Source organism: Phocoena phocoena, chromosome 2 (genome assembly GCF_963924675.1).
Source record: "Phocoena phocoena chromosome 2, mPhoPho1.1, whole genome shotgun sequence".
Classification (NCBI taxonomy): Eukaryota; Metazoa; Chordata; class Mammalia; order Artiodactyla; family Phocoenidae; genus Phocoena; species Phocoena phocoena.
This window is the reverse complement of record NC_089220.1, coordinates 310,955-338,531: the sequence shown is the minus strand read 5'-3', so window position 1 is coordinate 338,531 and position 27,577 is coordinate 310,955. Positions and strand designations below refer to the sequence as shown.

At 60.1% G+C, this 27,577-nt stretch overlaps 2 protein-coding genes across 3 annotated transcripts in view; one reads left to right on the top strand and one right to left on the bottom strand.

The window, feature by feature from the left end:
- Window positions 1-1,396: 1,396 nt before the first annotated feature.
- BRF1 (BRF1 RNA polymerase III transcription initiation factor subunit) overlaps window positions 1,397-27,577 on the bottom strand; it is a 70,227-nt gene continuing 44,046 nt past the window's right edge. For both annotated transcript variants that reach the window (XM_065871406.1, XM_065871407.1), the window contains 14 exons: window positions 26,006-26,078; window positions 16,683-16,832; window positions 15,530-15,623; window positions 14,179-14,305; window positions 13,801-13,840; window positions 13,376-13,468; window positions 9,097-9,366; window positions 7,481-7,542; window positions 6,837-6,918; window positions 6,604-6,659; window positions 5,997-6,253; window positions 2,590-2,641; window positions 1,900-2,071; window positions 1,397-1,434 (listed from right to left, as the gene is read on the bottom strand). In XM_065871406.1, coding sequence (XP_065727478.1) covers window positions 1,397-1,434; window positions 1,900-2,071; window positions 2,590-2,641; window positions 5,997-6,253; window positions 6,604-6,659; window positions 6,837-6,918; window positions 7,481-7,542; window positions 9,097-9,366; window positions 13,376-13,468; window positions 13,801-13,840; window positions 14,179-14,305; window positions 15,530-15,623; window positions 16,683-16,832; window positions 26,006-26,078 — 1,566 coding nt within the window. The remainder of the gene's footprint in view (window positions 1,435-1,899; window positions 2,072-2,589; window positions 2,642-5,996; window positions 6,254-6,603; window positions 6,660-6,836; window positions 6,919-7,480; window positions 7,543-9,096; window positions 9,367-13,375; window positions 13,469-13,800; window positions 13,841-14,178; window positions 14,306-15,529; window positions 15,624-16,682; window positions 16,833-26,005; window positions 26,079-27,577) is intronic.
- BTBD6 (BTB domain containing 6) lies at window positions 22,532-24,543 on the top strand. The gene is made up of 4 exons (XM_065872453.1): window positions 22,532-22,905; window positions 22,993-23,083; window positions 23,223-23,341; window positions 23,511-24,543. Exons 1-4 carry the CDS (start codon window positions 22,532-22,534, stop codon window positions 24,541-24,543), a joined length of 1,617 nt encoding a protein of 538 aa, XP_065728525.1.

Below are 27,577 nucleotides of genomic sequence, written 5' to 3'. Positions count from 1 at the left end.
GCCCTCCCCCTCCCCCCTCCCCTGCCTCCAGCCCACCTCCCGGGAGGTTCCCTGAGCATGCCCCTCCCCGGTCACCTCTGGTCCGGCCCACCATCTGCTCCCTGCGCAATGCAATGAGCCCCCAGCCCATGAGACTCCTCTAAGAGCCGCTGAAGCCAAGCACGCCCTCCTAGCCCCAAGAGGGGCCCAGGGCCAGGATGGCCCACAGCTGGGAACAATGGCACAGGGACTTCCTGTGAAGGTGGACATGTCACTGATGGTCCCCCATCAGTCAAGGCCATGAGCATGGAGCTTGGAGGGCAGGTACCCCTGCCTCAGCCTCACTCCTCCAGGGAGCCAGACAGGGAATTGTAGACCACAGACTCAGTGGGTTTCTGCTTAAGGAACGATCTTTCTGTTTCACCAAGCCAACCCTCCACTCCAGACTTGCAGGAGCCCTGGAGTCCAGGCTGGCTGCATGGTACAGGCCGAGGGGCACAGCCAATGGCCTCAAAATCCACCCCCCACCCCCGCAAACTCTGATGCACTCCGGGAGGGTGCACTCTAGGAGGGGTCTGCCCTCCCCGCAAGGACACCTCCAGGGGAGCGGTGCCCAAGCCCAGACCGAGAGTGGTCCCGGGGCCTTCCAATGAGGAGGCCTGGCCCGGGAGGCTCTGGGTAGCAGGAACCACCCAGAGCAGGGCTGCCAAGCTCGAGGCCCCTCTGCCGGCCATGCCTCTGGACGGCGAGCCTGACCGCAGCTCAGACAGGAAGCACCTCTGGCTCCCTCACCCAGGCGGCCACGCAGGCTACCCGCGGTGGCTGTGCACGTGTCTGCCGAGTGATGCCGGCTGGCCAAGCAGCCTCTAGGCTCTTGGGTGCAGATCTGTGGGGTCCCCAGGGCCCAGGCAGTGGCAGGGAGATGTGAGCGCCTGGCTGGAAACTTCGGCTGGAGATACACAATCAATTCTGGACCAGCGGGACACAAAGTGCTTCTCAGACATGGCAAGGAGGTGAGGGGCGCAGGGAAGCCAGCTCCACACAGGCGAGGAGGGTCCTGGAGCCCGCCCAGCCCTCCGCGCACTTGGACAAGCGGCTGGGGCTCCCCGTGCCTTAGTTTCCTTCCGTGGGACACGACATTGCCGCCTGCAAGCGTTCTTGGGCCGTGAGACCCACCTCTGACCAGATACAGACAGCTGGTCCGGCTCCCCTTGCTGGGCAGAAACACTCTTCACGTTGCTCAAAACACGGTCGCAGCGAACAGCAAGTGCCAGAGGCCGCGTGTGGCTGTGGAAGAGGGCGGCAGGGCAGGCGGGCCGGCACCCATCTTGTCACCAAGTCTCGGCGCTCACGCCTGTGAGCTGGCCCCAGAGGCCCATCTGACCCCTCAGGACACTGCCGGCAGCAAGGTCACGCCTCAGTAGCCATCGTCATCGTCGCCGTCACAGCCGTAATCTGCAAAGTGCAAGAGAGTCACGGACACTGAGGGGTGCCGCGTGGTCAAGCAGCCCAGGCGCCGCACGCTGCACCCGCCACCGCCCACCTCGTGAGTGGCGCCCCAGGCCACGGCCGCCCCAGAGAGGCTCCAGCCCCAGCCCCGCAGGCCACGGCTGCACGGGCCCCACCACCACTGAGGGGACCACCGCGTCGGTCCCTCCATCTCTGCAGGCCCCGGGGGCAAGCGCCCATGCGAGCGGTGCAGAGAGTGGGAACCTTTCTCCTGCTGGACGGGCAGCCCAGAGCCCCCAGTCTGCACAGCAAGCAGGTCCTGGCCAGCTCCTTCTAGCAGCCTGGGCCTCAAAACCAATACAGCCAATCGTAAGACGCCAGTTCAGATTCCCTTCCGAGGTGCAGGCAGGGGTCTGTGCCTCCTCTCCGGGAACCCCCGCCCCGGCCCAGCCGCTTGAGGAGGCCGCTCACCGTCGCCGCCCACCATCTGCAGGGCGCTGACACAGGGCTCCCCATCTTCCTCGTCGGGGTCCTCCTCGTCCGCGTCCTCCTCTGGGTGGTACGACACTGGCCCACTCTCCACCACGACCGCTGTGGGCCTGACGGGCTCGGCTTCCAGGGAGGGGGGACTCGGGAGCAAGGCCTGCTGGCGAGGGGGTGAGCTCGGGACAGAGCATGGCTCCCAGGCCACCGCAGGGGAGTGCTCTCCGGGGCAGGGTGGACACTCCCCACCCTTCAAGAGTGGTCAGTGAGGACACCCGATCCCCAGAGCCTGCCCCTGCAGCTGCCGTGTGACCCCGCAGGGGCCCTGCCTCTCCCTTTTGTTTCCTAGGCCAGACCAGGACCCCAACAATAAGAAGGGAAGACCCTTGAACCCCAAGACAAGGGAAGAGGGAAGGCCACTGACCACGCTGGACCCTGGGACCTGGGCCTGGCTTCCCACACGGAGGATTGCGATGGCCGTGGGCTGGCACACACGGGTGGGCTCAGGCTTTCAGGCCCCGGGCCGCCCCTGGGCCTCAGGCCTCCCCCTGGCTGGGCTGGGACCGCCGGAGCAGTGGTGCTGGCACTCCCTCCCTGACACGCTGCTCACGGACGCGGTGCCGGGCATCTGCTGTTTCCCAAGGATCCCTGTCCCCCGGCTATGTCCACACAACACACCTCTCCCACGGCCACCTTCTTAGCTGGCTGCGTCGACACCATCGGCCTCAACCTGGAAGAGAGCACAGCACCGTGGCCTCAGCCCAGGCTGCACCATCGGCCACGAGGACACGGGCCCTGCCGGAAGGCCCGTTCTCTGATGGCGGCATCTGGCCAGATGTGAAGGATGACGGTGTACTGAGGCTCCCGTGGCACCACCCTGACTGGGTCTTGTCCACCCAGTGGCTGCGCCTGGGCCCTGAGCGCTGTCCTGTCACCTCCTCCACCCAGGCCTGGCAGCCCACCCTGCCCCGCCCCAGCCCCTGCATTGTCCTTCCCCCGACCCCACCGGCTGGGCAGGTGGCTGGGTGAGTGGGCCGCCCTCTGGGCCTCTTCACGTCTACCCAACAGACATGGCGTAGGCAAGGTTCTTCCCCGGGGCCTGGGTGAGCACCGCACCCATAGGCAGGGCAGGGCCAGGGCGCTGGGGATGGGGGCGCGGGGAGCCAGAAGCAGCCGGAAATCTGGATTTTTGTATGAAAGCTTCTTTTTAAATGTTGGCAGCAAATTCAAATTTCATTGAAGCCACTCTGCAGGGCGACAGAAGGTGCCTCTGGACAGAACCCCCATGTATTCGTCAATACTTGATAAAGGATTAAAAACTAGAATCACACTGCACTCCCGGTCCCCCAGGCCAGCTGTTTTCTGAAGCGGTCCTGGGCCATCTGCTCCCTGCCACCCCCCATACTTCCAGGAGAACGTGTGGAGGCTGCGGGCAGCAGCTGCTGTGGGAGACCCCTGTTCAGTCCTCCCACTGGTCCATCCTGAGTTTTCCCTGTTGCTGGAAGAAGAGGAGGGGGAGACGCACGTTCTAAGGCCCAAGCCTGCCCCGTCCCTCCCCTCCCCTCCCCTCCCCTCCCCTCCCCTCCCAGCCTGAGAGCCTTGGTTGCCCCCTCCACCCCACCAGGCCTACAGCACCCCCCCCAATGGGCTTCTTCTTCCTCCCTCGGACCCTCCAAACACAAAACTCAAGGCGCTTTCTATACAAAACCCACTGCAAGGGGCCGGGGCGCACACCAAGGCTCCCCGGATGCCGCTGACCTGCCCAAGCGTGACGGCAGGACTCCCACGGGAGATGAGGCAGGTCCTCCTCCCAGCCCTGGCCGCAGGAGCCGTCCAGACCCAGGAACCCACCCACCAGACATGTGTAGGGTGGCCAGGGCAGGGGCAGAGTCCACACTGCAGCTGCTTCCCTCCAGGGCACAGCTTGAAGGAAGATGGGCGGGGCGGCCCCAGCCCCGCACACCCGCTACCCTGGACCCTCCTGGCTATCTGGCCCAGCCCTGCTGTGACGTGCCAATGAACGCTGGGCACACGGGGAGTGGACCCCGTAACAGCCTCCGACAGTGGACACCTGACGGCGGGGGTCTGGCCCGTCAGGCCAGGTCTGGGCAGCCCGCCCCGTGAGAGCACCGGAAGCAGTGGCTCTGGGGTCTCACAGGAAGCCCTCGTTCTACACGGTCTGGGGCTGCAGCCTGGAGGGGACAAGGCGGCAGCTCACGCAAGGCTGTGAACAAGCTCAGAGGAAGCCCCTCCCACACGGACGGCTCTCCGGGTCCCCACCCGTCGCCTGGGGAGACGTGAGCTTGGAGCCACAGCCGTAACAACCCAAGGCCCAGCAGAGAAGTCCAGAGTCCCCAGAACCCAGAAGGCGGGAGCCAGTGGCGCGCTCCCTACCGACTGAGGGCCAGCCTGGCTGGGAGAGCGCGCCATCAGCGGATGGGGTGAGAGCGGCTCCTGACATGAGGGCCGGCAGGAGGTGGGTCTGGGTCTCGGGCCCTCCTCTCAAGGAGCGTCCGGCAGCCGTCCACACACGGTCCTGCGGGCGGCCGGGTGACTGGCTGGGCCTCTCAGGGGGCTCTGCGAGCACTTGGGGACACGCTCCTCCCTTCAGCCCACAGCCCCAGCCAGCCGGTGGCCTGGAGGACCCGTGGCTGCCCCACAGGGCCACTGCCCCACCACTTTTGCAAATGCACTGCGGGCATCAGCCACCAAAATGCGCACGGCTGGACGGCGAACACCATGTCCACGAAGGAACGGCCGGACTGTGCGACGGGGCTCGGCCACAGCACCTTCCATTGACAAACACAGGCTGAACCTGAGCTCTGGGAAAGCAGCCCCCTCACCCCCGTGCATGGTGATGGGAGCAGGGGATGCCGAGCTTGGGGGTGAGGCGCCCCCTTGCCAAAGGGCAGGCTGAACGGGACAAGGCTGCCTGCCACGACCCGGGAGCACATGCAGCGGCCACACCGCGTCCAGGTGGGGGGGTGGGGGATGGGCGCTTCCCAGGCTCCAGGAGAGCAGGGGCGGGCCTCCCGCAGTGCCCGCTCTCGTGCCTGTCATCAGAAGGGAGCACGGGGGGCTTCCCTGGTGGCGCAGTGGTTGAGAGTCCGCCTGCCGATGCAGGGGACACGGGTTCGTGCCCCGGTCCGGGAAGATCCCACATGCCGCGGAGCGGCTGGGCCTGTGAGCCACGGCCGCTGGGCCTGCCTGTCCGCTGCCTGTGCTCCGCAACGGGAGAGGCCACAATAGTGAGAGGCCTGCGTACCGCAAAAAAAAAAAAGGGAGCACGGAGACACCCAACAGGACCAGGACCAGCTGTCCGGACACTGACAGGCTGTAGTACTGGGTGCTTGGGGACTTGGGGGTGTGGGGACTCGAGGAACAAGGAAGTGGGGTCACCAAATTACAGAAAAAGTGTCACAAAAACTGCGAAAAATGATTACTCCCACTTTAGAGAACAGAAATGCAAATCAGAACATCTTTACTTCTCAGATGAGTCAGCACTAGAAAACGGTAGCGACAGAGGAAAGGGGGTGGGGTGGTGGGAGTGCAGCCCCACAGGGCCCTCCCCTCTGCAATCCCCCTCGAGCACAGCCTGGAGCCAGGCTGCAGGCACACCGACCAGCCTGGGCCGTGGCAGGGGCTCTCGGCCTGGGGCGAGGGGCACTGCAGAGCTGCCAGGACCTGGCTCCACAGCGGGGGGGTGGCCCCACCAGCCGCCATCAGGAGGGCCCTGTGGTCGAGCTCATATTTTCCCCACCCTACCCCACTTGCCCCATCAGTGGTTTGCTCTCCCTCGGCAGAGAGAGCAGGGGGATGGGGGACAGGCAGGCAGTGCGCAGAGCAAGGCGGGGGCCCTACCGGGAGAACGGACCCCTGGGGTGGAGAATGGGCCCGGCCCACAAGTCTCTTCAAACAGAGCAGACCCCAATGCAGCAGGACCCCTTCCAGGGCTGAAACCCTGCTCAGCTCCTGGCCAGGGCAGCGGGGGCCACGCTGGACACAGACACTGGTTCCCAGCACACACGTGGGGAATGTCCCGCAGCCCCGCGCCCACCCGACACCCAGCCCACCTGGCACGGTACCTTTTCCCCACGCTGGCCACGGGATCAGCCCCGCTCCTCCTGGCTGGCGTTTTCCGCCGAGACAGCTTCCTGGCGCCAGCCCTCTCCTGAGGCCGGGCGTCCTCCCTGTGTGGGCTGCCCCCGCCCTTGCTGTCGAGGTCCCGGAGCACGCTGTAGTTGATCTTGCTGGAGATCTTCTTCTGCTCCAGCATCTTCTCGATGGCCTCCCCAGCCGTGCTAGCCTGGATCGGCTCCCGTCGCTTGCAAGACTTCTTGGGCTCAATGGAAACACAACATTACGCTTCCTGTAGGTCTTGGTCCTATGAACCTGCCAGGTGCCACTCAGGACGTGGGAGCGGGGCTCAAACAATCGGGGTCGGCTGGGGAGTCTTACTCTCCCTGGAGAGTGGGGCACCCGGGCAGTCCAGCACTGTAGGGGCCACTGGGCAGCTGCAATCTGCCCACAGCCCACCGTGCAGAGCCCCGGCCAGGCTGGGCCCCAAGCAGGCTTTCCCAGGTAACAGGGTGGGGGTGGGGGCTGGCCGGGCGTCTGCCAGTGGGAGGCCAGCACAGCGCAGGGTGGGTGGCCGGGAGCTCTCAGGTCCCTGAGGAAGAGGCTGCGCCCTACCTTGTGCTCCTTGTAGATGCCGAGCTCCCTCTCCTTCGCGATTCTCGCTTCTTTCTCTGAAAGGTCAAGGAGCAGGGTCAGTACGGCTGGCGCCCCAGGGCCCCTGGGCAGGTGGGTGTCCGTGAGGCCCGCGTTCCAGGGCGCCTAGGCGGGTGGGGGTCCGCGTCCCAGGGCGCCTGGGCGGGTGGGGGTGCATGGGGCCCGCGTTCCAGGGCGCCTGGGCGGGCACTCACCCCTCTGCTCCCGCAGGTACTCAGCATTCTCCCGCATCCACAGCTCGGCCTTCACGCGGGCTTCGGCCTCGTTCAGGATGTACTGGGGCAGAGCGCAGCATCACAGTCAGAGGGCACACGCAGAGCTCAGCTCTGCCAACGTGCTCCCCTTCATACACACTGGTCAGGAAGCAGGCCTCCGACCCAAGACGGAACGTGTGTGGAGACCCGGCTAACACCTCGGCGTCCTTCACCCTTTCCAGGCCGGCCTGAGGGCCACATCCATGAACCAACCCCGCAGCCAACGCCCCCCGACTCTTGGCAGTTTGCGGTCCCCCTGGGCACGGGAGCCAGGCCAGCCAGAGCGTAGGGACATAGGTCCCGGAGAAGGAACTGAGGTGAGGGCTCAAGACGCCGACTTAAGAACACGCAGGTGGCCTCAAGCACAAGGTGATTGGTGACAAATCAGGGGAAAGGCTTCCCGCCTGCCAGGGAACAAGCACTGCTGGACAAACTGCTAAGAGCCCGTCCGAACGACGGCAGGCCCAGGGGGATATGGAGCTGTGCCCCCAGCCCACAGGAGCTTCCCAATGGGGCGCAGCCTGGCACCCCACGGACCCCAAACAGCACCCCCGGAAAGGCCACTGAGAGCTCACGGCGCTTACCCTGTCAATCTCGAGGTCATCAATGCCGCTGAGGTCTAGCTCACCGTCCCCGGAAGCATCTTCTAAAGGGAAGCACAGCCTGGCGTTTAGGGCCGACGTCCAGTTAAATGAGCGCATACATCACCTGGGCCGTCTCAGGACTCCGGGGTGCGGCCAAGGGCTTCTAGCACCTGCTTCCTCCCGGCCACCGGCCGGTCCCGGCCCCACTCCTACGAGTGCGGGGCACAGGCTGAGGCGACACCCCAGCACCTTGCGGAGGAGGTGCGATGCTAACTCGGAAGACCTTCCCGTCCTCACGCTCTCCCGTACAGAGTGCTTTTCAGATCAACAAGCCCAGGAGAGGGGGCCTCGGGGAGCCTTCCGGGACCATGCTCAGGACACCCCCATAACCTGTCGGCCACCACCCTCCTGCCCCCACTGGTCAACAGCACAACCTGCACGGCCCAGAAACCGGGGCTGCCCCTCCTGTGGGCTGCCCTTCCCGTGGGCTGCCCCTCGTCATCCGACGGTTCTCTGCCCCGTCCTGCTGGTTCCAGCCCGACGGGAACCGGGAATGCTCTCCTGCCAGCAGGCTGTCGGGGATGCTCTCCTGTCACGTTGCTGCTCCGCGGCTGAGGCTGGGCGCTCGGACACACCCCCACGCCCCTCTGCGGTCAGCCTTGCTCCCCTTGCTCTCTCAGCTCCAGCCTCTTTCTGTCCAGGTCGCAGTGCCCCCCAGCTGCCTCAGGGCCTTTGCACATGCCCTCTGCTCAGTACACTGTGGGACCTGCCCCGGGTTCCACTCATACGGCAGCCCCTTTGGGGTACAACCCACATGTACCTAACTGATGGGCTGGGTCTGTGTCACATCCCTCTCCCCTCTAGACCACCACGGCCACCAGGGTAGGCGTATGACCGCCCATCGCCACGCCCAGCCACAGGGCATGGGAGGAACACCTGAGCAGCGTCCCTCTCACAGAGGTTCCCTGCACACAGACGCCAAGCCCTTGGTGCCCAGAAGAGAGGAAGCAGGGCCCACCTTATGGTGAAACTGCGACAAGACCAAACCCACCGCCCTCCTGGAGCTGCCTGCACACCAGGGCCCCCTGGGGGAGGAACAGCTGGGCCCCTGCGCAGGCACCCCGGCACTGCAGGCACTGGAGCCCAGCAAGTGACATCCGTCTGACCAGTGGAGATGCCGCCTTTGGCCGACACTTTCCCACCAGGCTGGGTGCAAAGGTGCGGGCAGGGGATGCCAGTCTGTCCCCGTGGCCGCTCTGTAGCATGGGGCCTCTGCAATGGGGCCTCCCGAGTTACACAGGGGCAGGAAGGAGCCTCCAGCCACAGCCCGACCAAACTGAGGGCTCTGGTCAGCGGAGGAGGTCCCAGAGATGCTGACAAGCCCTGTGGCATCCAGGCGTCAGCACAGCTGGGGTCACTGATTGCTCACACAGCCTGCAGCAGAGTTGGCCGTGCCCCTCCCAAGCCCACCCTCCTAGAAGGCCCCTCAGAAGCAGCACCTCCAACTCCCACAGGCAGGCGGGGACGACCCAGACCTGGAAATCCCACCCCACCCGCCCGGAGGAGCCCCCCACCGTCTCTCCATCACCCCCGCTCCCCCAGCCCTGGGCACTCACTGGGGTCCCGGCTCTGGGAGGAGATGCACTCTCGGATGGAGTCCGAGATGCCCAGACTGGCCGCAGTGGGCAGAGGGCCGAGCAGGGACTCCAGGGCGGGGGGCCTACCGCCTCCCTCAGGGCCTCCTGCCGCCTCCGAGCTGCCAGGAATGCCTCCACCAAGGAGCTCCTGGTAAAAGTCCTTGTTCAGGTGGCTGGCAGCAGCCTCCAGCTCTTCATCCTCAGCGTCCTCCTCACCAAATAAGCTGGATGTGGTGTCCTCAACGGAGCCTAGGGACACAATTTCACGCACCACGTGTTAACCAGGCAGGAAGCCAGAGGGCCCGCCTGGTGAAAAGGAGCATTTCCGCCCAGCAGCAAAAGGCACTTATTCCAGAAGCCGCGCCTCATCCCAAGGGCGCCCAACACCCACCCGCCCGTGAACGGGCCTCGGCCCACACTGCACACGCGACGCACAGGTTCACTCAGAAGCGATCAGCTGTGCCCCTAACAGCTAAAACGAGAAACATTCCAGAGAAACAATGGGAAGACAGGTGACTGTGAATTAAACAAAAACTTCTTATACGTGACGCCGAAAGCAGAATCAAGAAAGCACTGATAAGTCGGATTTCATCAAAATTGAGAACTCTAGGGCTTCCCTGATGGCGCAGTGGTTGAGAATCTGCCTGCCGATGCAGGGGACACGGGTTCGAGCCCTGGTCCGGGAAGATCCCACATGCTGCGGAGCAACGAAGCCCGTGTGCCACAACTACTGAGCCTGCGCTCTAGAGACTGTGAGCCACAGCTACTGAGCCCACGCACCTAGAGCCCGAGCTCTGCAGCAAGGGAAGCCGGTGCACCACAACGAAGAGCAGCCCCCGCTCACCACAACGAGAGAAAGCCCACGCGCAGCAACGAAGACGCAACGCAGCCGAAAATAAATAAATAAATTAATTAATTAAAACAAAAAACAAAGACAGTTACACGAATGTTCACAGCAGGTTACGTGCAACAGTCCAAGACTGGAAATAATCCCAGGGTCCTTCCACCCAGGACTGGGTGCACTCGGGGACCACTACTCCACAAAGAGGGCTGATCTAGCGACGGATGGCTCACAACTACACCGAGTGAAAAAGCCAGGGGAGAAACGGTACACACTACACGATCCCACGTACGTAAACAACATGCCTAGTTTTCAGCGACAGGAGGCAGCTGCACACCGGGGTGGGCACTCGCCAGGCCCTGGGCCTGGAGTACACACCCCCGACCACGCGCACAGCTCCCTCACGCCCACTCGGCCCCTTGCTTGGAAGCCCACGCCATTACCGTGTGTGTCACCAGACATCCCACAGGAGGGCCAGCAGAGGGAGGACATCGGTCGGTCCACTCTGTCCGCCGTGGGGTCCCAGGGCCCAGCGCCCTGCACGCACGCGACACGTCCTCCGCAGGGAAGGACTCGTACCTGCGTCCGTGGCCCGCGTCCTCCTCCACCCCTCCTCCAGCCCAGCCTCCATCCTCACTGCAGAGGAGGGGACGCGGGAGCTGCGGCTTCCTCGCCGGGGCTGGAGGCTCAGGGGCTGTTTGTGAGGCGGCAACGGATCCGAGGAGCAAGACCCGCGGCCAAGGCGGGCCGGGCCCGGCCCTTCCTTCTTGAGACAACGGACGCAACGTGGAGCTGGTCCAGATAACCAAACGCAGGGGCATGGAGGAGGACACGTCCCCGACGGTCTCCCCAGAAGGGAAACGTGTGAAAAGCTGGAACTGGAGCAGGAGATGAGCGGCCCCTCCACAGCGCCCGGTAAGTGCGACGGCGGCCACTGGCAGCCGGGCGCGGGCAGGAGAGCGAGCCCGCATCCTCGCCACAGCTGGGCAGGTGCGAACAGGTGCTGCCCGAGAAACAGAGGACTGAAGAAACCACGTGAAGGACACCACTGGGACAAAAGCCAGAGCTTCCCAAGGTCCAGAGAACAGCAAGCAGAAAGGCACCTGAGCAGACATAAGAGAGCTCACTTCCACTGCTGGAAGAGAAAAAGCTCTTGGGCTGGATCAGAAAGCAGAGCCCAATTCTCTGCTTCTAGAAGAGGAGGACATGGACGGAAGAGGTGGGGCAGGCAGAGCAGAGACCACCAGGCGTGCCCCCAGGCCGCGGAGGGCGCCAGGCACCAAAAACAAGCCAGCCTCAGCTAAAACACGGCGGCCACCTCCGTCTGCAAGAGGACCTCAAAACTGACGACGCGACCAGTGAGACGCCCCGACAGACACAGAGCCCAGCCCAGCCCAGCTGGACGGGAGCAGAGGGGGCCTCTTCCCAAGCACCACTGGTGTCTCCGACCAGCGCACCTGCGTTGATGGCACAAGGGAGGGACGGCGCCAGCAGCACACCCGGCCACAACGCAGTGCGCGTGGAAGTTAACAACAAAATCAGAAAGCAAAAGCCCCGCCCCAACTCTTAACTCCCTCGCTTGACTCTTAGCACCAAAGACCAATGTACTCCGCGACTGTGAGTGGCGCGAAGCGTCTGGTGCCAGGACAGCGGGTCACAGCTCTGACGACGCTCGGGCCCTGCCCTGCGTGCGCACGTCAGAGGGAACCAGCCGGGCAGCAACCTCAGTTTAGAGCAAGGAGAGAAGCTGTGAGGAGGACAGAGCAGAGGGAAGCGGAAATCACCAGCAGTGTACAGGAAGGCAGCAGGACTCATAAATCAGTGCAAGAGCTGGTTGAATGGGAAATCAACAACCTAGCTAGGTTAAAAAAACCCAAAAAAACCATAGAAACAAACTATGCAGAATAAGAAAGGATAAAAATGAAAACGACCAGAGAAACAATAAAGTCAAAAGTATCGTAAGATACAAGTTTGTCCAAATCTGTGCCTGGATGGGGCGCTGTGGCAGCCTGAGAACAGAGAGGCACACCGTCTGGCCAGGCAAGGCCTTCCCAGAGCCACGGGACACTGTGGAAATGACGGATCACATTCATTGACCCAGGAAAACCCTGTGTTCCTCTCCGCAGACCCTGCAGACATCAGAAACACTCCCCGACGGCTGAGACAGGACGGTTCAGTGAGAACGGCGGTGGGTGTTTCCTTTACAGGACAACGTGGTATTTCAGCCCAAAGCGTGTAGTGTGTGTCCCGGGCAGCACAGAGGCCTTGCAGGGAAGCTGGATGACGTGCCCGTTGTCACAGGCAAGACTCAGCACGGTCTTTAAGGGTCAAGCAATGGACTAGGCAAGAGCTAGAAAGGAGGGGCCTAAAAATCGTGAAGGGCAGTAAAACACCACTATCTGTAGACGACCTAACTCACCAATTACTTGAACGATCCGATGATGAACGGGGAAGTACTAAGAGCAGTAACAGAACCCCTAACATACAGGCGCACGGAAGCAGCACCTAGAAATCAGCGTCTTCCACAAACACAGCGGAGACGCCACTTACGGCAGCAACAGAGAAGGCAGTGCAGCTGGGACCCAAAGCACCTGACGCAAGGCCTCAGACTCAGAAGGAAACCCCCGGGAGGGAGACACCCCACTCTCGCTCTCGGGGGGAGGAGGCGCCAACCTGCCCCAGGTGATCGACAGAGTGGAGAGCTGGGCTGGCGCGGGCAGCGGCCAGGATGACTCTAAAGATCGGACAAGAAAGTGAACAAGGGCGGCTACAAACCCCAGGGAAGAGGCGGTGAGCAGGTGCTCGCCTTCCAGACTGGATGACTGATGGAACCGACGCTCACTCAGCACCCGTCCCTGTCCTGTGAGCCAGAGAGGGGGTGGGAGGGCGCCGGCCGCGGACCTGCAGCGCGTGTGCGGAGGGGGTGCCCCGAACCAGCCGGGGTGTCCCTGGAGCACGGCAAGGGAGGCAACGTGGGAGAAATGAAAACCACACATGCACAAAGAGATCTGTCCGAGGGGGCTCACGGCAGCTTCGCGAGGCCCCAAACCAGAAACGGGGGTGCGCAAGAGCTGCGATGGGACGCAGGGAGAGGCGGCAGCGGGGAGGGCTGTGTGGGCCGCGGCCACGGGCACAGGGCGAGCTCTTTCCCACAGGCAGCGTCTGCCAACGAGTGAGTACCCTGAAGGCAACGGGGACGGGAGACTGGTCCCGAAGACTCGGCCATCCTGGAGCTGCTGGGGGCAGGGTGGCTCAGGGTGTCCTGGGAGCAGCTGACGCCCAGCTTGGCGCGTGGAGGCCTGGGGCGGGGGTGGAGCCAAGAGACGGGACGCACGGCCACGGTGGGGGCGGCAGGAGGGGCAGGTGCTGGACACGGGTGAACCGAGCCAGTGGGCGAGGAGACGTGGCTGGACTCACCATCTTTTGTCAGGCTGGCAAGGGCCCCCTTTGCCTTTGGCCGGCTGTTTTCTAGTTCAATCTCAATTGCGTCCTGGTAGCTGGATATTTCACCTGAAGCAATAAATTAACAGCAAAATGTAAGCACAGGGGACTTCCCTGGTGGTCCAGTGGCTAAGACTCTGCGCTCCCAGTGCAGGGGGCCCGGGTTCGATCCCTGGTCAGGGAACTAGATCCCACATGCGTGACTCAACTAAGGAGCCCATGAGCCACAAATAAGGAGCCCGTGAGCCACAACTAAGGAGCCTGTCTACCACAACGAAGACCCAGTGGAACCAAACAAAGAAACAAATAAATAAATAAAATGTTTTTTTTTTAAAAAAGCAAGCACACAGTCCGTTCCTGTAAGGACCTGAAGCACCCGTACATTAAGATGGGCTGGTTACCTTCCACCTCCTCCAGCTGTTTTGACAGGACCTGTTCCAGCTGAAAAGGCAGAGAACGAATGCATTTAATGAGAGGAGCGAGAGCGGTGCCTGCCAGTACCTGGAGGCCTCTCGACCCCAACGCAGGTCCCTAGCCTGACAAGAGGGACTCGGGCTTCAGGCCCCCAGAGACATGAGCACCAGGGCCCTCAGGGAGGCGGCTTGCCCTGGAAACTGTATGGGATGCACTGAGGGGGGTCCGGGGAGACCCTCAGCAGATGAGATGGCTCCGGGCCCAGGAGGGACTGCGCTCAGTGTGGTGCACCCTGGCCCCCCCTTCAGTCTTCGTAGCTAAGCCACTGTTGCGAAGGAAGAGCAGGAAACGGGCGTGCGGCCCACCTGCTTCATTCGCAGCTTCCTCTGCCCAGCTGTGTACGACGGGGGGTCGCACTCCTCTTCCAGGTCGACCTTCATGAACTCGTCCACAGTCAGCTGACTGGTGGGGGTATCTTCAAACTCCGTGAGCCTGAAACAGACGCTTGAAAGGGAAGATGGTGCCCGAGAACAGCACTCAAACCAGCACCCAGGGCTTCCCTGCTGGCAAAGGGGCTGGGAATCCACCTGCCAATGCAGGGGACACGGGTTCGAGCCCTGGTCCAGGAAGATCCCACACGCCACGGAGTCACTAAGCCCGCGAGCCACAACTACTGAGCCCGCGAGCCACAACTACTGAGCCCGTGTGCCACAACTACTGAAGCCCACACGCCTAGAGCCTGCGCTCCGCAACAAGACAAGCCACCGCGATGAGAAGCCTGCGCACCCCAACGAAGAGGAGCCCCCATTTGCAGCAACTAGCGAAAGCCCACATGCAGCAAAGATCCAACGCAGCCAAAAAATAAATAAAACAAATTTATAAAAACCCAACACCCCGTTTACAAAACAGTCCCTCGGGGTGCTGGTTCCCAGGCCCAGCACCCTGCCACACACAGCTGTGAGCACAGGCCCGGGGGCTGTCCGGCAGCCTCTCAGCCCCTACTCTATCCTGCCGATAGCTTGGGCCCCAGGGAGAAAAAGGCATGGCACCCTCATTGCTCCCACAGGTAGACTCAAGAAGGCCCCAGAAGGAAGGAGGCCGAGCCACGGGTCCCAGGCAGGCAGGGCTCCTGCACTGCAGTGTGCCCGGCCATAATTAATTCTTGTCCGTTTCCTACATTTCATACAATCTTCAAAATGTTCAACAGAAAAATTTTTAAAGAGAACCAGAGTTCAAGTAAGCAAAATAAATTTCCCTCTGCCTTTGAAAACTGCCACAGGATATGATCTCAGTTGAAAGACAGCCATCAAGAGCTCCAGACTCAGGGTAAATACCCTGTGCTGATGGCTGTGCCAGCGACTCTGGGCCGGTGACTCTCTCGTCACAGTCCACGTGGAGCTCCGCTGGAGCTGCCGTAATGACCCTGTGAACACGGTACCCAAAGCAGGGGCTCGCCCGACCACTCCGTTACAGGGACACAGTGGCCCTCTGCTTGAGCCTGGCTTCCCCCAGAGAGACCAGTCACTCAGGCTGCACCAGCCAGGACACAGGCGAGGCCACTCTCAGTACCTGTTTCCTGACCTGTGAGTCGGGGTGACTTTTCAAACCACTGTCCACCTCAACACAGGGTGGAAGAAAGGGGCCACCACTTGGACGGACTGAGACGCTGTGCAGGGAAGCCTGGCCAAGCCCCCGGCTGCGACAAGAGCGACCCACCTCTTGCGCAGCGTGGATTCGCACACCTTGACCACGCTGATGACCTCTTTGACGGTTCTCCGGAAATCGTGCATCCTGGCTGCAACTAGAAGTGCTGGAAAGGAACACAATGGAGAATTCAGAAACAGGGTGCTCCTGTCCAAACCAGGACCGATCCCGTGCGCGGAGGGCTGACGACCCCATAGTGCGACCAGCTGGAAGACAGTGCCAGAGGGTGCTCCGGGAGCCCCTGGGGCGACACCGTCCTCCTCACCTTACTGCGGGCGGTGCTGCATGGTCTGCACGACTGTCGGAACACCTAAGATCCACCGACCGCTTTGCAGGCAGTTATACAATAATTTTTAAAAACGTAAGAAGTACTGCACATTCCTTTTTTAAACGCGAGAAAAATTAAAATACACTTTTTGAGAACTTTGTGTAAACCTCTCAAAGCAAACGAGTGAACTCTGAGGTGACCTGTGTGGGAAACGCTGGCTGGTGATGGACAAGCCAGGGATCGGGGAGAGAGGGAGTGGGCCCGGGTGTGCTGTGCTGGTGACCATAACTGGCTGGACCCTAGGAGAGGCCCAGATTCTGGACTGCAAACTCGGGAGTTGGGCTTAGAGATGGAAAATGCATCTCAGCAAGCACTGATCCTGCTGGCTGCTGAGCGCTCTGGAAAGGAGTGGACTCGACCTTGTGGGCCAAGGTAAGAGGCTAAGAGGAAGGGTAACGGCCCTCCTGGGGAGGGGCTCCAGGTCCAGGGAGCATCAGGAACAGAGCAGGAGGGCCGTCTGTGGGCTGCTGCCACCTGGAGGGGAGATGAGACAACTGTCCTTTGGGGAACGGGGAGCTAGCCCGAAAGCCCGGGGTGTCCCCTGCAGCAATGACTCAGCACGGCTGCACCTCAACATTCAAGCCTGGGGTCAAGGCCAGGAAGCCTGGCAGCCCGCTTGGCCTCTGAGGGTCCTGCCTGCTCCCCAAGACGGAGGGGAGGCCAACAGGAAGCAGGTGGAAGTCCCCGAGGGCCGGGTGAGGGCCGGGCAAGCGAGGCCAGCAGGCAGCCCTGGAGACAGCCCACTACCTACCGGCTCGGCCTGCTGAAGAGTCGGGACAGAAAGCACCCGCACGCTGGCAGCGGGACGCAGCCAGCGCGACTCCGAGACCGCCTTACCTGCCCCACAGAGGCCCGAAGGGCGCCGGCCCGTGTGCATCCAGTCCCTCTTCATCCTCTGCAGGAGCCTCAGGGCCGTCATGGACACCTCGTGGTTCTTGTCACCGAACTCCAGCAGGTGGGCGAAGCGCGGGATGTACAGGCAGGGGTCTGCAGAAGACACGCACCTCAGCCAGCCGTACGCGCCCTGGGACAGGAGTGTGCAGTGCCAGGAGGCCCTGCGGTGCATGTGCTCCACATCTGGCAGCACACGGAAACCCACCTGGTGCGACAGGTACTCCCCCGCCCCGCCCACCCTCAGGCCACCCTCCCTGTCCTTCCACCGCACAGGCTCCCCAGGGCCCCTTTCCTCCGACACGAGCCCCCCTCCTGGACACGCAGCCTCCTGGAGCAGCTGTAGACACTGCGGCCGGGTGGCTGCTGCACCCAGAGTGGAGCCGGTGGGCAGGACGTGCGTGCCCTGCCACGTGACATGGGGGCCCCAAGCCTGCGTACACATCGCACACGCTCCTGCAGACACATACACAAAACCCGGCTGCTTAATTTGGCATTTTGTGGACTGCTGTGAGTCAGCCAATTTTTTACGTACTTATTTTCTGCACTTACTTTTGTGTAATGCCAGCTTATATCGTCTGCCCTCCTGTCTACGGGCGTGTGCACCTCTTCAGATGAACACGTCTCTCACTAAGGGAGCGTCAGCCCGGCTCAGGAGGGACCAGAGCCGCCTGCACACACACCCTCTCCCTCCTTACCAGCACTCCCTCACGCAGCTTTGAGCTAGAAGCTTCACAGAGCGGGCAAAAACCACCAAGTAATTTACTCGATTCAGCTAAGCGTCTGGATTGCCATAGGCAACTGAAGGAACCCTACAGAGCTCTATGACAGAGAATAGCGGGGCGAGACCTCCTTTGGACAAGATCATCCAGGAAGGCTGTGCTCAGGGGGCCGTGGCGGAGGCCCGAGGACGGGGTTCCAGGAGGGGACGGGTTGGCCCGGAAGCAGGTGTGTACAGGCGGACGGAGGAGGATGAAGGGCAGGTCGGGAAGACCCTGGGAGGCACAGGATGGAAGGGAACTGGTCAGCTCATCTCTGACACCCCCAACAGCAGCGCAAGCAGGTGTGTCAGAGACCCCAGCTGTTTGCCAACACCCAGCACCGACCTTCTGGGCCCCAGCCTGCCCACTTCTCCTGGCCTCCCTACATCTACAGGGCATTCATGACTGAGCTCTGGTCCCTGGAAGCCCCATAGATCCTACGAGCACCTCTTCCATCCCTGCCGGCCTTGGCTCACATACAGGACCCAGGGAAGGTTTCTGAGGCCACAGCGATTGGCAGCCGCCCCTGAAGCAGCCTGGGTCGCCCGGGACCGCGTGGATTCAGGCGGACAATCCCCTGCACTGACCGAGGAGGCTGTGGTGGCGTAGGGAGCGGAGCAGTGCCTCTTGGTTGCCTTATGCCAGCCGGACCCTAACAGCCACCCAGCTCAGCCCAACCAACACAGTGTGGAAATTAGTAAGGGCAACCTCGAGTAAAACGGAGGCAGGAAGCCCTGAAGGTGGCGCTCCCACACCGGGCCCTCCTTCCCAGCTTGCTTTGCGCTTCTGGGCTGGAAGAAGCTGGTGCGCTACCCGGGGAAGAGGAAGGAAGATTTTCTCCCGGCCCAGCAACAGCCCAGCCAATGAGAAACCGCCACACCCTCAACTCTCACTTTCCTCCAATGGAGACTGGAAAACTTTCAAAGTAGCCCCGCCCAACTTCCTCCCCGCCCCCCCGCCCCCCAATAAAGGAAGGCTCCTCTCCATTGTTGCACGACTTGCTTGTGGTTTGCCATAGCTTGCGGGTCCCGAACTGCAATTCCCCTGCCTCTCCCGAGTAAACTCACGTTGCTGGTAACGTAACTGGCTGTTTTAGGTTGACAACAGGCAGCTACTACCACTTAACCCCCTTTTCAGAGACGACAAGGTGGCCAAGATTGGGCAGAGTCAGTTGAGCCTAGACAGTCTGGAGCTACACCTACTTCCACTGTGGGTGTTTTGTTTTGGGTTGGTTTGGGGTTTTGGGGGGTTATTTGGTTGCTTAAGATATTATTGGGAGAAAACATATTTTAAAAATATAATTGCTAAGGTTTCTAATTATTTACAATAAAACAAAACCCATCAGAACTAGGGATTAAATTGAAAGCACATTAAAAGATCTCATCCTGATTTGGGTGGAACTTCGACGCTGATTAGTTCTTGAAATAGAAAACTGTAGTACTGGTAAAAATTTCAAGGCAAACATGCCAGCAGTCTGGGATAGGTGTGGAATGGACTGGGGCATTTAACGTAGGGAGAAGAAAAAAAAAAAAACTAGGAGAAAACAACAAACCACAAGTATAGATCACACAATGTAAGTTAAATTCCCTAATCAGCTTGCACAAAAGCGCTAAAACCAGGATATGGTATTTACAAGAGACACTCAAAAATAATGCAAAAAGGTGAAGATCAAAAGGCTATGCTGGGACCCATGAAGCAGGTCACCAGGAGAAAAAGGGCAGCTGTGATGGGAGCAGCAACACGGGACTCAGGGCAAGGGATCACTGAAAGGGACACAGATGAATGTTTCTTATGATGGAAAAGGACAAGATAATCTTAAAGAAGACAGGACAGTCACAAATCTGTAGACACACCGGGAAAGAGAAAGCATTAAATAAAGCAAAAAGTGTTGGAAACAGAAATTTCCACACTTGATATTTTAACATAACCACAATGATATGAGATTTTTAACACAATTCCCTCAAATTTGACAGACTGGCTTAGCGGAAAAAAAAAGACCAAATGGGGAACTGGATGCCATCACCATAGGCTCAATTTAACAAATATGTTTTAAAGTCAGTACCTTACAAAAAGTAATCATTCTTTTCCAAAGTCTGTGGAACAGTTATGAAAATTGACCATGTATTAAAGAACAAAGAAACCCTCCCTACATCCCAGAGAACAGAAATATTACAGGACGTGCCCTTTGACCTCAAGGGCAAGAAAACTAAAAATTAGCAAGACAAGGGTACACAGCCCCCTCACCTCCAGACAAACTATTAGGAAATTAAAGAACAATTTTCTAGGTAACTTAATAGACTTAAGTGCTTAGGTAAGGACAAAATAATGAACTAAGTGGTTAAATAAAAAACTGACAAAGTGAAATATTTAAAACAGGCAAAAAAGAAGACTTAAATAGACATTTCTCCAAATACGATATACAGATGTCCAACCGGCACATGAGAAACTGCTCAACATCACTAATTATTACAGAAATGAAAATCAAAACTCCAACGAGGTACCACCTCATAACAGAATGGCCATCAACAAAAAAACTTTACAAAAAATAAATGCTGGAGAGGGTATAGAGAAAAGGGAACCCGGAACCCTCCTACCCTGTTGGTGGGAATGTAAATTGGTACAGCCACTATGGAGAACAGTATGGAGGGTCCTTAAAAAACTACAACTAGAACTACCACATGACCCAGCACTCACAATCCTGTGCATATATCAGGAAAAGACACACGCACCTCGACGTCCACAGCAGCACTATTCACGGTAGCCAAGATGCCCATTGAGAGAGGAGTGGATGAAGATGTGGTACACAGATACAATGGAGTATTACTCAGCCATCAAAAAGAAAAAGAGACTTCCCTGGTGGCACAGTGGTTAAGAATCCACCTGCCAATGCAGGGGCATGGGTTCGATCTCTGGTCTGGGAAGATCCCACATGCCACGGAGCAGCTAAGCCCGTGCACCACAATTACTGAGCCTGCGCTCTAGAGCCTGTGAGCCACAACTACTGAGCCCGTGTGATGCAACTACTAAAGCCCACGCGCCTAGAGCCCGTGCTCCGCAACAAGAGAAGCCACCGCAATGAGAAGCCCGTGCTCCCGCAGCTAGAGAAAGCCCGTGCGCAGCAATGAAGACCCAACGCAGCCAAAAATCTTTTTTAAAGGAAGGAAATAATGCCACTTGCAGCAACATGGATGGACGTAGACATTATCACACTAAGTGAAGTAAACCAGAAAAGGACAAACACCATATGATATTGCTTGTATGTGGAATACTAAAAAAACAAAAGAGATACAAACCAACTTATTTACAAAACAGAAAGAGACTCACAGCCATAGCAAACTTATGGTTACCAAAGGGGAAGGGGCGGGGGATGGATAAATTAGGAGGTGGGGATTAACACATATACACCATTATATATAAAATAGATAACCAGTAAGGACCTACTATAAAACACAGGGAACTATACTCAATATTTTGTAATAGCCTATAAGGGAAAATAATCTGAAAAAGTACACAAATATATGTATATACATATGTATCTATATATAATTGAATCAAAATGCTGTACACCTGAAACTAACATGATATTGTAAATAACTATACTTCAAAAAAAGCTAACTAAAAAAAAAAGATTACATGAGTGTTGCAAAGCGGGCTAAAAAAGGGGAAATGGAAATATTATTTCTAAAGCCAAATGAAACATTAAAAAAAAAGGTTAAAAACCTCCATCTTAAGAAAAAAAATTAATACAGGAAAAAAGGAGTAATAAAGAAAAGTAAATGTATAAGTAAATTACTTTCACCAGGAAAAGAATTTTAGAAGATAAAACCAAAAACACTATGGTGCTGGTACAAAGACAGATATATAGACCAATAGGACAGAATAGAGAGCTCAGAAACAAACTCACACATGCACAGTCACATGATCTCTGATAAGGGTGCCAGGACTACACAATGGGGACAGGGTAACGTCTTCAACAAATGGTGCTGGGAAAACTGGACACCCACATACAAGAGAAAAAAGATGGACCCTTATCTCACACATCATATACAAAACTCAACTCCAAATGAATTAAAGACCTAACCGTACGACATGAAACTGTAAAACTCCTACAAGAAAACGTCGGGGAAGAGCATGACATTGGAATGTGCAATGACTTCTTGAATATGACACCAAAAGTACAGGCAACAAAAGCAAAAACAGACAAATGGGACTATACCAAACTTAAAACCCTCTGTGCAGCAAAAGAAACAGTCAACAGAGTGGAAAATGCCACCTACAAAATGAGAGGAAGTATTTGCAAATCATGCATCCGGTAAGGTATAAATCTCCAGAATATGCAAAGAACGCCTAAATCTCAGCAATGACAAAACCAACCCGATTCAAAAAGAGGCAAAGGAGTCCAAGACACTTCTCTCCAGAGACACAGAGGTGACCAACAAGCACCTGACGCGGTGCTCCACATCACTGACCGTGAGGAACTCAAACCCACCGTGAGACAGCACCTCACCTGTTAGTTAGGACGGCCGCCCAGGGGGGTCGTCTCTCCGGGAGTTCATCCCGTCCCTTCCGCCCCTGATAGTCCCACGGATTCCAGACCGCACAGGCGCGCAGGCTGCAGGGTGGGCCTCGAAGAGGGACAGCCCCTACGTCGGACCTCGGACCACGCCAAGATCACCAAAGCCGCCGCCGGCCGTCCCGCCGCGGGCACGCGCCCACACGGTCCCTCCAGCATCTCCGCGGCCGGATTCCAGCAAGCGCCCGCGCGGGGCGGGGCGGGGCGGGGCCGGACAGGGGCGGGCGAGCACGTCGGCCGCGCGGGGCGCAGCCGGGCAGGGGGCGGAGCCACAGGCGAGCACGTCGACCGCGCGGGGCGGAGCCGCGCCGCGGCGTGACGCGCGGGCGCCGCGGCGGTGCGGGCGAGGGCGGGCGGGCGGGCGGGCTGGAGGCTCCGGCCGGCGGGCGGGGCGGCGCGAGGGAGCAGCGCCCGCCGCCCCGGGCAGGCCGGCCCCCCGCGCGCAGGGCCGCCGCGGCCCCATGCTGCTGCCCCTGGCCTGCCTGCACGGCCGGGTGGCGCAGTGCCTCACCGCGCTCCTGGTGCTCGCAGAGCCGCCCCCGAGGCCCCGGCGCGGCGCGAGGGCGCACGGCGCGCCGCCCCCGCGCGCGGAGGCCGCCCTGCCCGCGAAGATGGCCGCGGAGCTCTACGCGCCCACCGGCGCCGCAGCCGCGGCCGCCACCGCCACGGACATCGCCAACAGCAACGCCGCCGCCGCTGCTGCCGCGGGCAGGAAGGGACGGCCCAGCGCCCCGCTGCCCGCCCTGCCACCGCCCGCGCCCGCGCCGCCCGCACTCGACAACAACAACTTGGAGAGCCCCAACTGGCAGTCCTTCCACCCGACCCTGCGCGAGAGGTGAGCCCGGACCTGCGCCCCCGCCCCTGTCCGCGCCCCGCGCCGACCCGAGCCCCGAGCCGTGTCCTGTGCCTCTGCCCTTTGCAGGAACGCGCTGATGTTCAACAACGAGCTCATGGCCGACGTGCACTTCGTCGTGGGGCCCCCGGGCGCGGCCCGGAGGGTGCCTGCCCACAAGGTTGGTAGAGGCTCGGCCCTTTGAGCTCCCAAAGGCGACCGGCCGCCTCCCGAGTATGGACGGTCCTCTTCCCGGGTGTGGCAGCCGCTGGGGGCAGGGAGGGCCCAGGGCTCAGGGCAGCTCTCTCTCTCATCCACAGTATGTCTTGGCCGTGGGTAGCTCTGTCTTTTATGCCATGTTTTACGGGGACCTGGCAGAAGTCAAGTCAGAAATCCACATCCCTGACGTGGAACCTACAGCTTTTCTCATCTTGTTAAAGTAAGTCTGCCTCCTTAGGGTGCAAGGATGGGGCGGTTCCTCGCTGCCTGGTTCCGCCAGCCAGCTGCCTGCAGCCTCCTGAAGTCCACAAGGATGGAGGGCTCCTCTCCCAGGCCCTGGGTGCGCGGCGTGCCCCACGCGGCCTGTGACTTGGCCCCGTCCTGCCTAGGTACATGTACAGTGACGAGATTGACCTGGAAGCTGACACGGTGCTGGCCACTCTGTATGCCGCCAAGAAGTACATTGTCCCCGCGTTAGCAAAAGCCTGTGTCAACTTCCTGGAGACCAGTCTGGAAGCCAAAAACGCCTGTGTGCTGCTGTCCCAGAGCCGGCTGTTTGAGGAGCCCGAGCTGACCCAGCGCTGCTGGGAGGTCATCGATGCTCAGGCTGAGATGGCCCTGAGGTCCGAAGGCTTCTGTGAAATTGACTGGCAGACGCTGGAGATCATAGTGATGCGGGAGGCCCTCAACACCAAGGAGGCTGTGGTCTTCGAGGCCGTCCTGAGCTGGGCCGAGGCAGAGTGCAAGAGGCAGGGCCTGCCGGCCACCCCGCGCAACAAGAGGCATGTTTTGGGGCCAGCCCTCTACCTGGTCCGAATTCCAACTATGACCCTGGAAGAGTTTGCCAACGGCGCCGCCCAGTCGGACATCCTGACGCTGGAGGAGACCCACAACATCTTCCTGTGGTACACGGCGGCCAACAAGCCCCTCCTCGAATTCCCCCTGACCAAGAGGAAGGGCCTCGCCCCGCAGAGGTGCCACCGCTTCCAGTCCTCCGCCTACCGCAGCAACCAGTGGCGCTACCGCGGCCGCTGCGACAGCATCCAGTTTGCCGTGGACAGGAGAGTATTTATTGCGGGGCTGGGCTTGTACGGCTCTAGCTCTGGGAGAGCGGAGTACAGCGTGAAGATTGAACTCAAGCGGCTGGGGGTGGTCCTGGCGCAGAACTTGACCACGTTTGTCTCCGACGGCTCCAGCAGCACCTTCTCAGTCTGGTTTGAACACCCCGTGCAGGTGGAGCAGGACACCTTCTACACCGCCAGCGCCGTCCTGGATGGCAGTGAGCTCAGCTACTTTGGGCAGGAGGGCATGACCGAGGTGCAGTGCGGGAAGGTGACCTTCCAGTTCCAGTGCTCTTCCGACAGCACCAACGGGACCGGGGTCCAGGGCGGGCAGATCCCCGAGCTCATCTTCTACGCCTGAGGCGCTGTGGGGTGGCAGGGATGCACTGCGAGCGGCAGGCCCTTTCTCTACAGGCAGCCCGTGACCGGCCACCTCAAAGCTTGCGCTCGCGGCGTGCCTCCTCTGCAAGTAGTCGGCTGGAGCCTGAAGCTGTGACACAAGATGCTTTCCTACACAGCCAGAGCCTCGGTCTCTAAATCTCTTGTACGTTGGGGCGCACCTCCCAGGTGGAGGGCAGATTTGGGGGGCACAAGGCAGGCTCCAGATTCCCTCCCAGGGGCACCCACACCGCCTGCTTTGAGGGCTTTGCCGTCCCTCGCATCCTCTTGGATTCTATTCTAAGTGGTTCTAAGCTTAAGATCTTCTGTTCAATCTAAAATGGGAAGAGTCACTCAAAGTAGTTCACCTGTTTAAGTGGATTTTCATAATAAAGTTTTAACAAAATGAGAGCCGTAGATAAATGACTGCGAGTCTCAAATTGCCCTAACAGTGCTTAGTGGGTAGTCCCAAGAGGCCCACCCGTCCCCGAGTTTGCCCTCTGCCGGCAGCCCGGGCCTCCGCCATCTGGGAGGGCTTGCTCTCTGGGCTGCGGCCAGACTGCTCTAGAAAAAGCCAGGTGTCAGGTTGTGTCTACTTCCTCAAGTGTCACTAGCTGCTCAGAATCCTACTGTTTGATTTCGACTGGGTGGGGGCGTGGGGGGTGCTCTGCCGGGCCCAGGGCTCCTGCCCCCGAGAGCGGACCTCCCACCTCAGGCTCCCCAGCAGCCTGCACGCGCGTGCTGTGGCGTCAGGCAGGCTCGCTGGGCCTCTTGCCTCTACCCTCCCTTGCTGCAAACTCCTTAGGCATTTGCTTTGTTTCTGAAAAACCTCCGCATGACCCCCGGAGGGAGGGACCGTGTCACTCGGCACGGGGATACAGCCCCCAGCCCCAGGTCTCCCTGTGCCTGCGGCCCTCCTCCTCCCGGCCCACCCTGCTGGACCGTGCCTTCCCGGCCCCAGGGACCACCCTGTGGGTGACCCAGGACTGCATGCCCTGCCCACCCTCCCTGGCCCCACACACCACCTCCTTAGTACAAGGAGGTGCCTCTAGACGCTGATGGGCGAAGGAGGGAGCAGCCCCTCCAAGCCAACCGTGCAAACAGTCCTCACGGTAAAGCTGCCACAAAGGCCGACCGACCGTGGCTGGGAAAGGCCCGGCTCCATCTGCAGGGGGCCTGCCCACCCCGAGGCACCGTGCTGCCAGGGGTGCTCCTCGAGAGGTGGAGAGACGGGCCCCCATCCACGCAACACTTCCGTCTCACTCCATCCCTACCTGCGGGCACTGACCACAGCATTCCGGTTTTAGACCAGAAATAACCCCCCAGGCTGCTGGGCTCCTGGCAGCCTCCAGGTGAGACATTTCTTCCCTGTTAGGTCCTCGCCCTTGCACACGCCGCCCTCCCACCCAGAGCACCGGCAGCGCGCCCCGTGAGCCCCGCAGTACCTATTGCTGGTGCGTTGATGCAGAGCTCTCTCGCCAAAAGAAGGAATGTCTTCCCCAGCACGTAAACGTTCACCTGTCGTGAAGACACCACAACTAAGAAGGGCGTTCATGGGCAGGAAATGTTTCCCTTTTTATTTCATCGTTCAGTCTTTAAGAGCCCCCCCCTGCTGCCCCCCACGAGCCCCCAGAGCAGCCCAGGGCACTCCTTCCCTCCCCCAGGTGGCTTTTTTAGACTCTACCACTATCTCAGCAACGACTGAACTTGCTGAGAAGAAAAGCTGCCTCAAGAGTAGCTGGCTGAGCAGAATCATCAAGGGCGCAAGGCGCCACGACTGCGGGGCCCACGGGGGCATCCTCTTCTGTCCCCACGGGCCAGCTCAGTCCTGGCTGTGGGGTTCTGCAGGCCTCAGTGACCCTACCCTGCTCCCACCTCAGGTCCAGATCCACCGTGGAGCCTGCCCCTGACCCAGTCACCTGCCAGAACCTCCCCGGGTGCGACTGAGCCTGGGGCCTGGCCAGGCACTGTCCTCCCAGCCTGCCTGGCGGTGGCCAAGGGCCAGGCAGCTCGTGGGGAGGATGCTGCTGCGTGGACTTCGACGGCAGGAGTAGTGCAGGGAAGACTCGGATGGCGTGCGGATCCGAGAAAAGCCCAGGCTCTCACCCCAGGCCCAAGCTGTGGGCTTCGCCGTCCCAGCCTGAGCTGGAGAAACCCCTGCCCACCTGCCTTCACCCCAGGCCTGCCCACAGGACGCGGGCCTCGCAGGAGGGCTGCCTCTGACCTCCTCAGAGGGCTCCCTCACCTGATCAAGCCTGGCCTGTGAGCCCCTTGGCCCAGCACCCAAGAGGGCACCAGAAAAGGTGCTGAGGAAGAGTGAAGGCCTTGTTGTGTGCCATATCCATCACGGGGCTTGCAGATGGCACACGGGTGCCTGCTGCCGCCAGGGGACCAGGGTGCCAAGGAGTGGTACGATGTTGAGTCTCCTTAGGGGAGGAGATGAGGGTACCTGTGGGCACCAGGCAGCTTGGGGCCTTCCCAGCGGAGGCCAGGCCTCCCTGTCCAGGCAGCAGAGGGCACCCCCCACCCCACTGGCAGTCACTCTCTGTCCTCCAAGATCCCCATCACAAGGGTTGGGGGCTCCCGGGGATGCCTGCCACCAAAGCACGCGTGGCAGCATGCATCCCCTTCCACTGGGTTCCCCCCAGGCTCCTGCATCCCGGCCCTCCTGCCTCATCCTGTGCTGAGGCCAGAGCAGAGTGGACTTGCCACCCAGCGCGGTGTCTCCACCTTCCCTGCAGCACATCCCGACCCTGCCTGCCCACGCCATGACCCCCACCACCCCAACCCCGGCACCGAGGCAGACGAAGCCTGAATGCTGCAGGAAAGCGTTCTCTGAACAACTTCAAGTGGAAAATCAAATTTTAAAAAGGATATGCCTGTAAAATGCGTGGTTATTGCCAGAGACGCTTTGATGGTCACTCTCCCGTGTCTGCGGCTGTGTGTGGGTGGCCAGCCCTCCCTGTGCCCCTACCACATGGCGGGCAGGCTCCGCAGACCTTGAGGGCTCCTGGCTC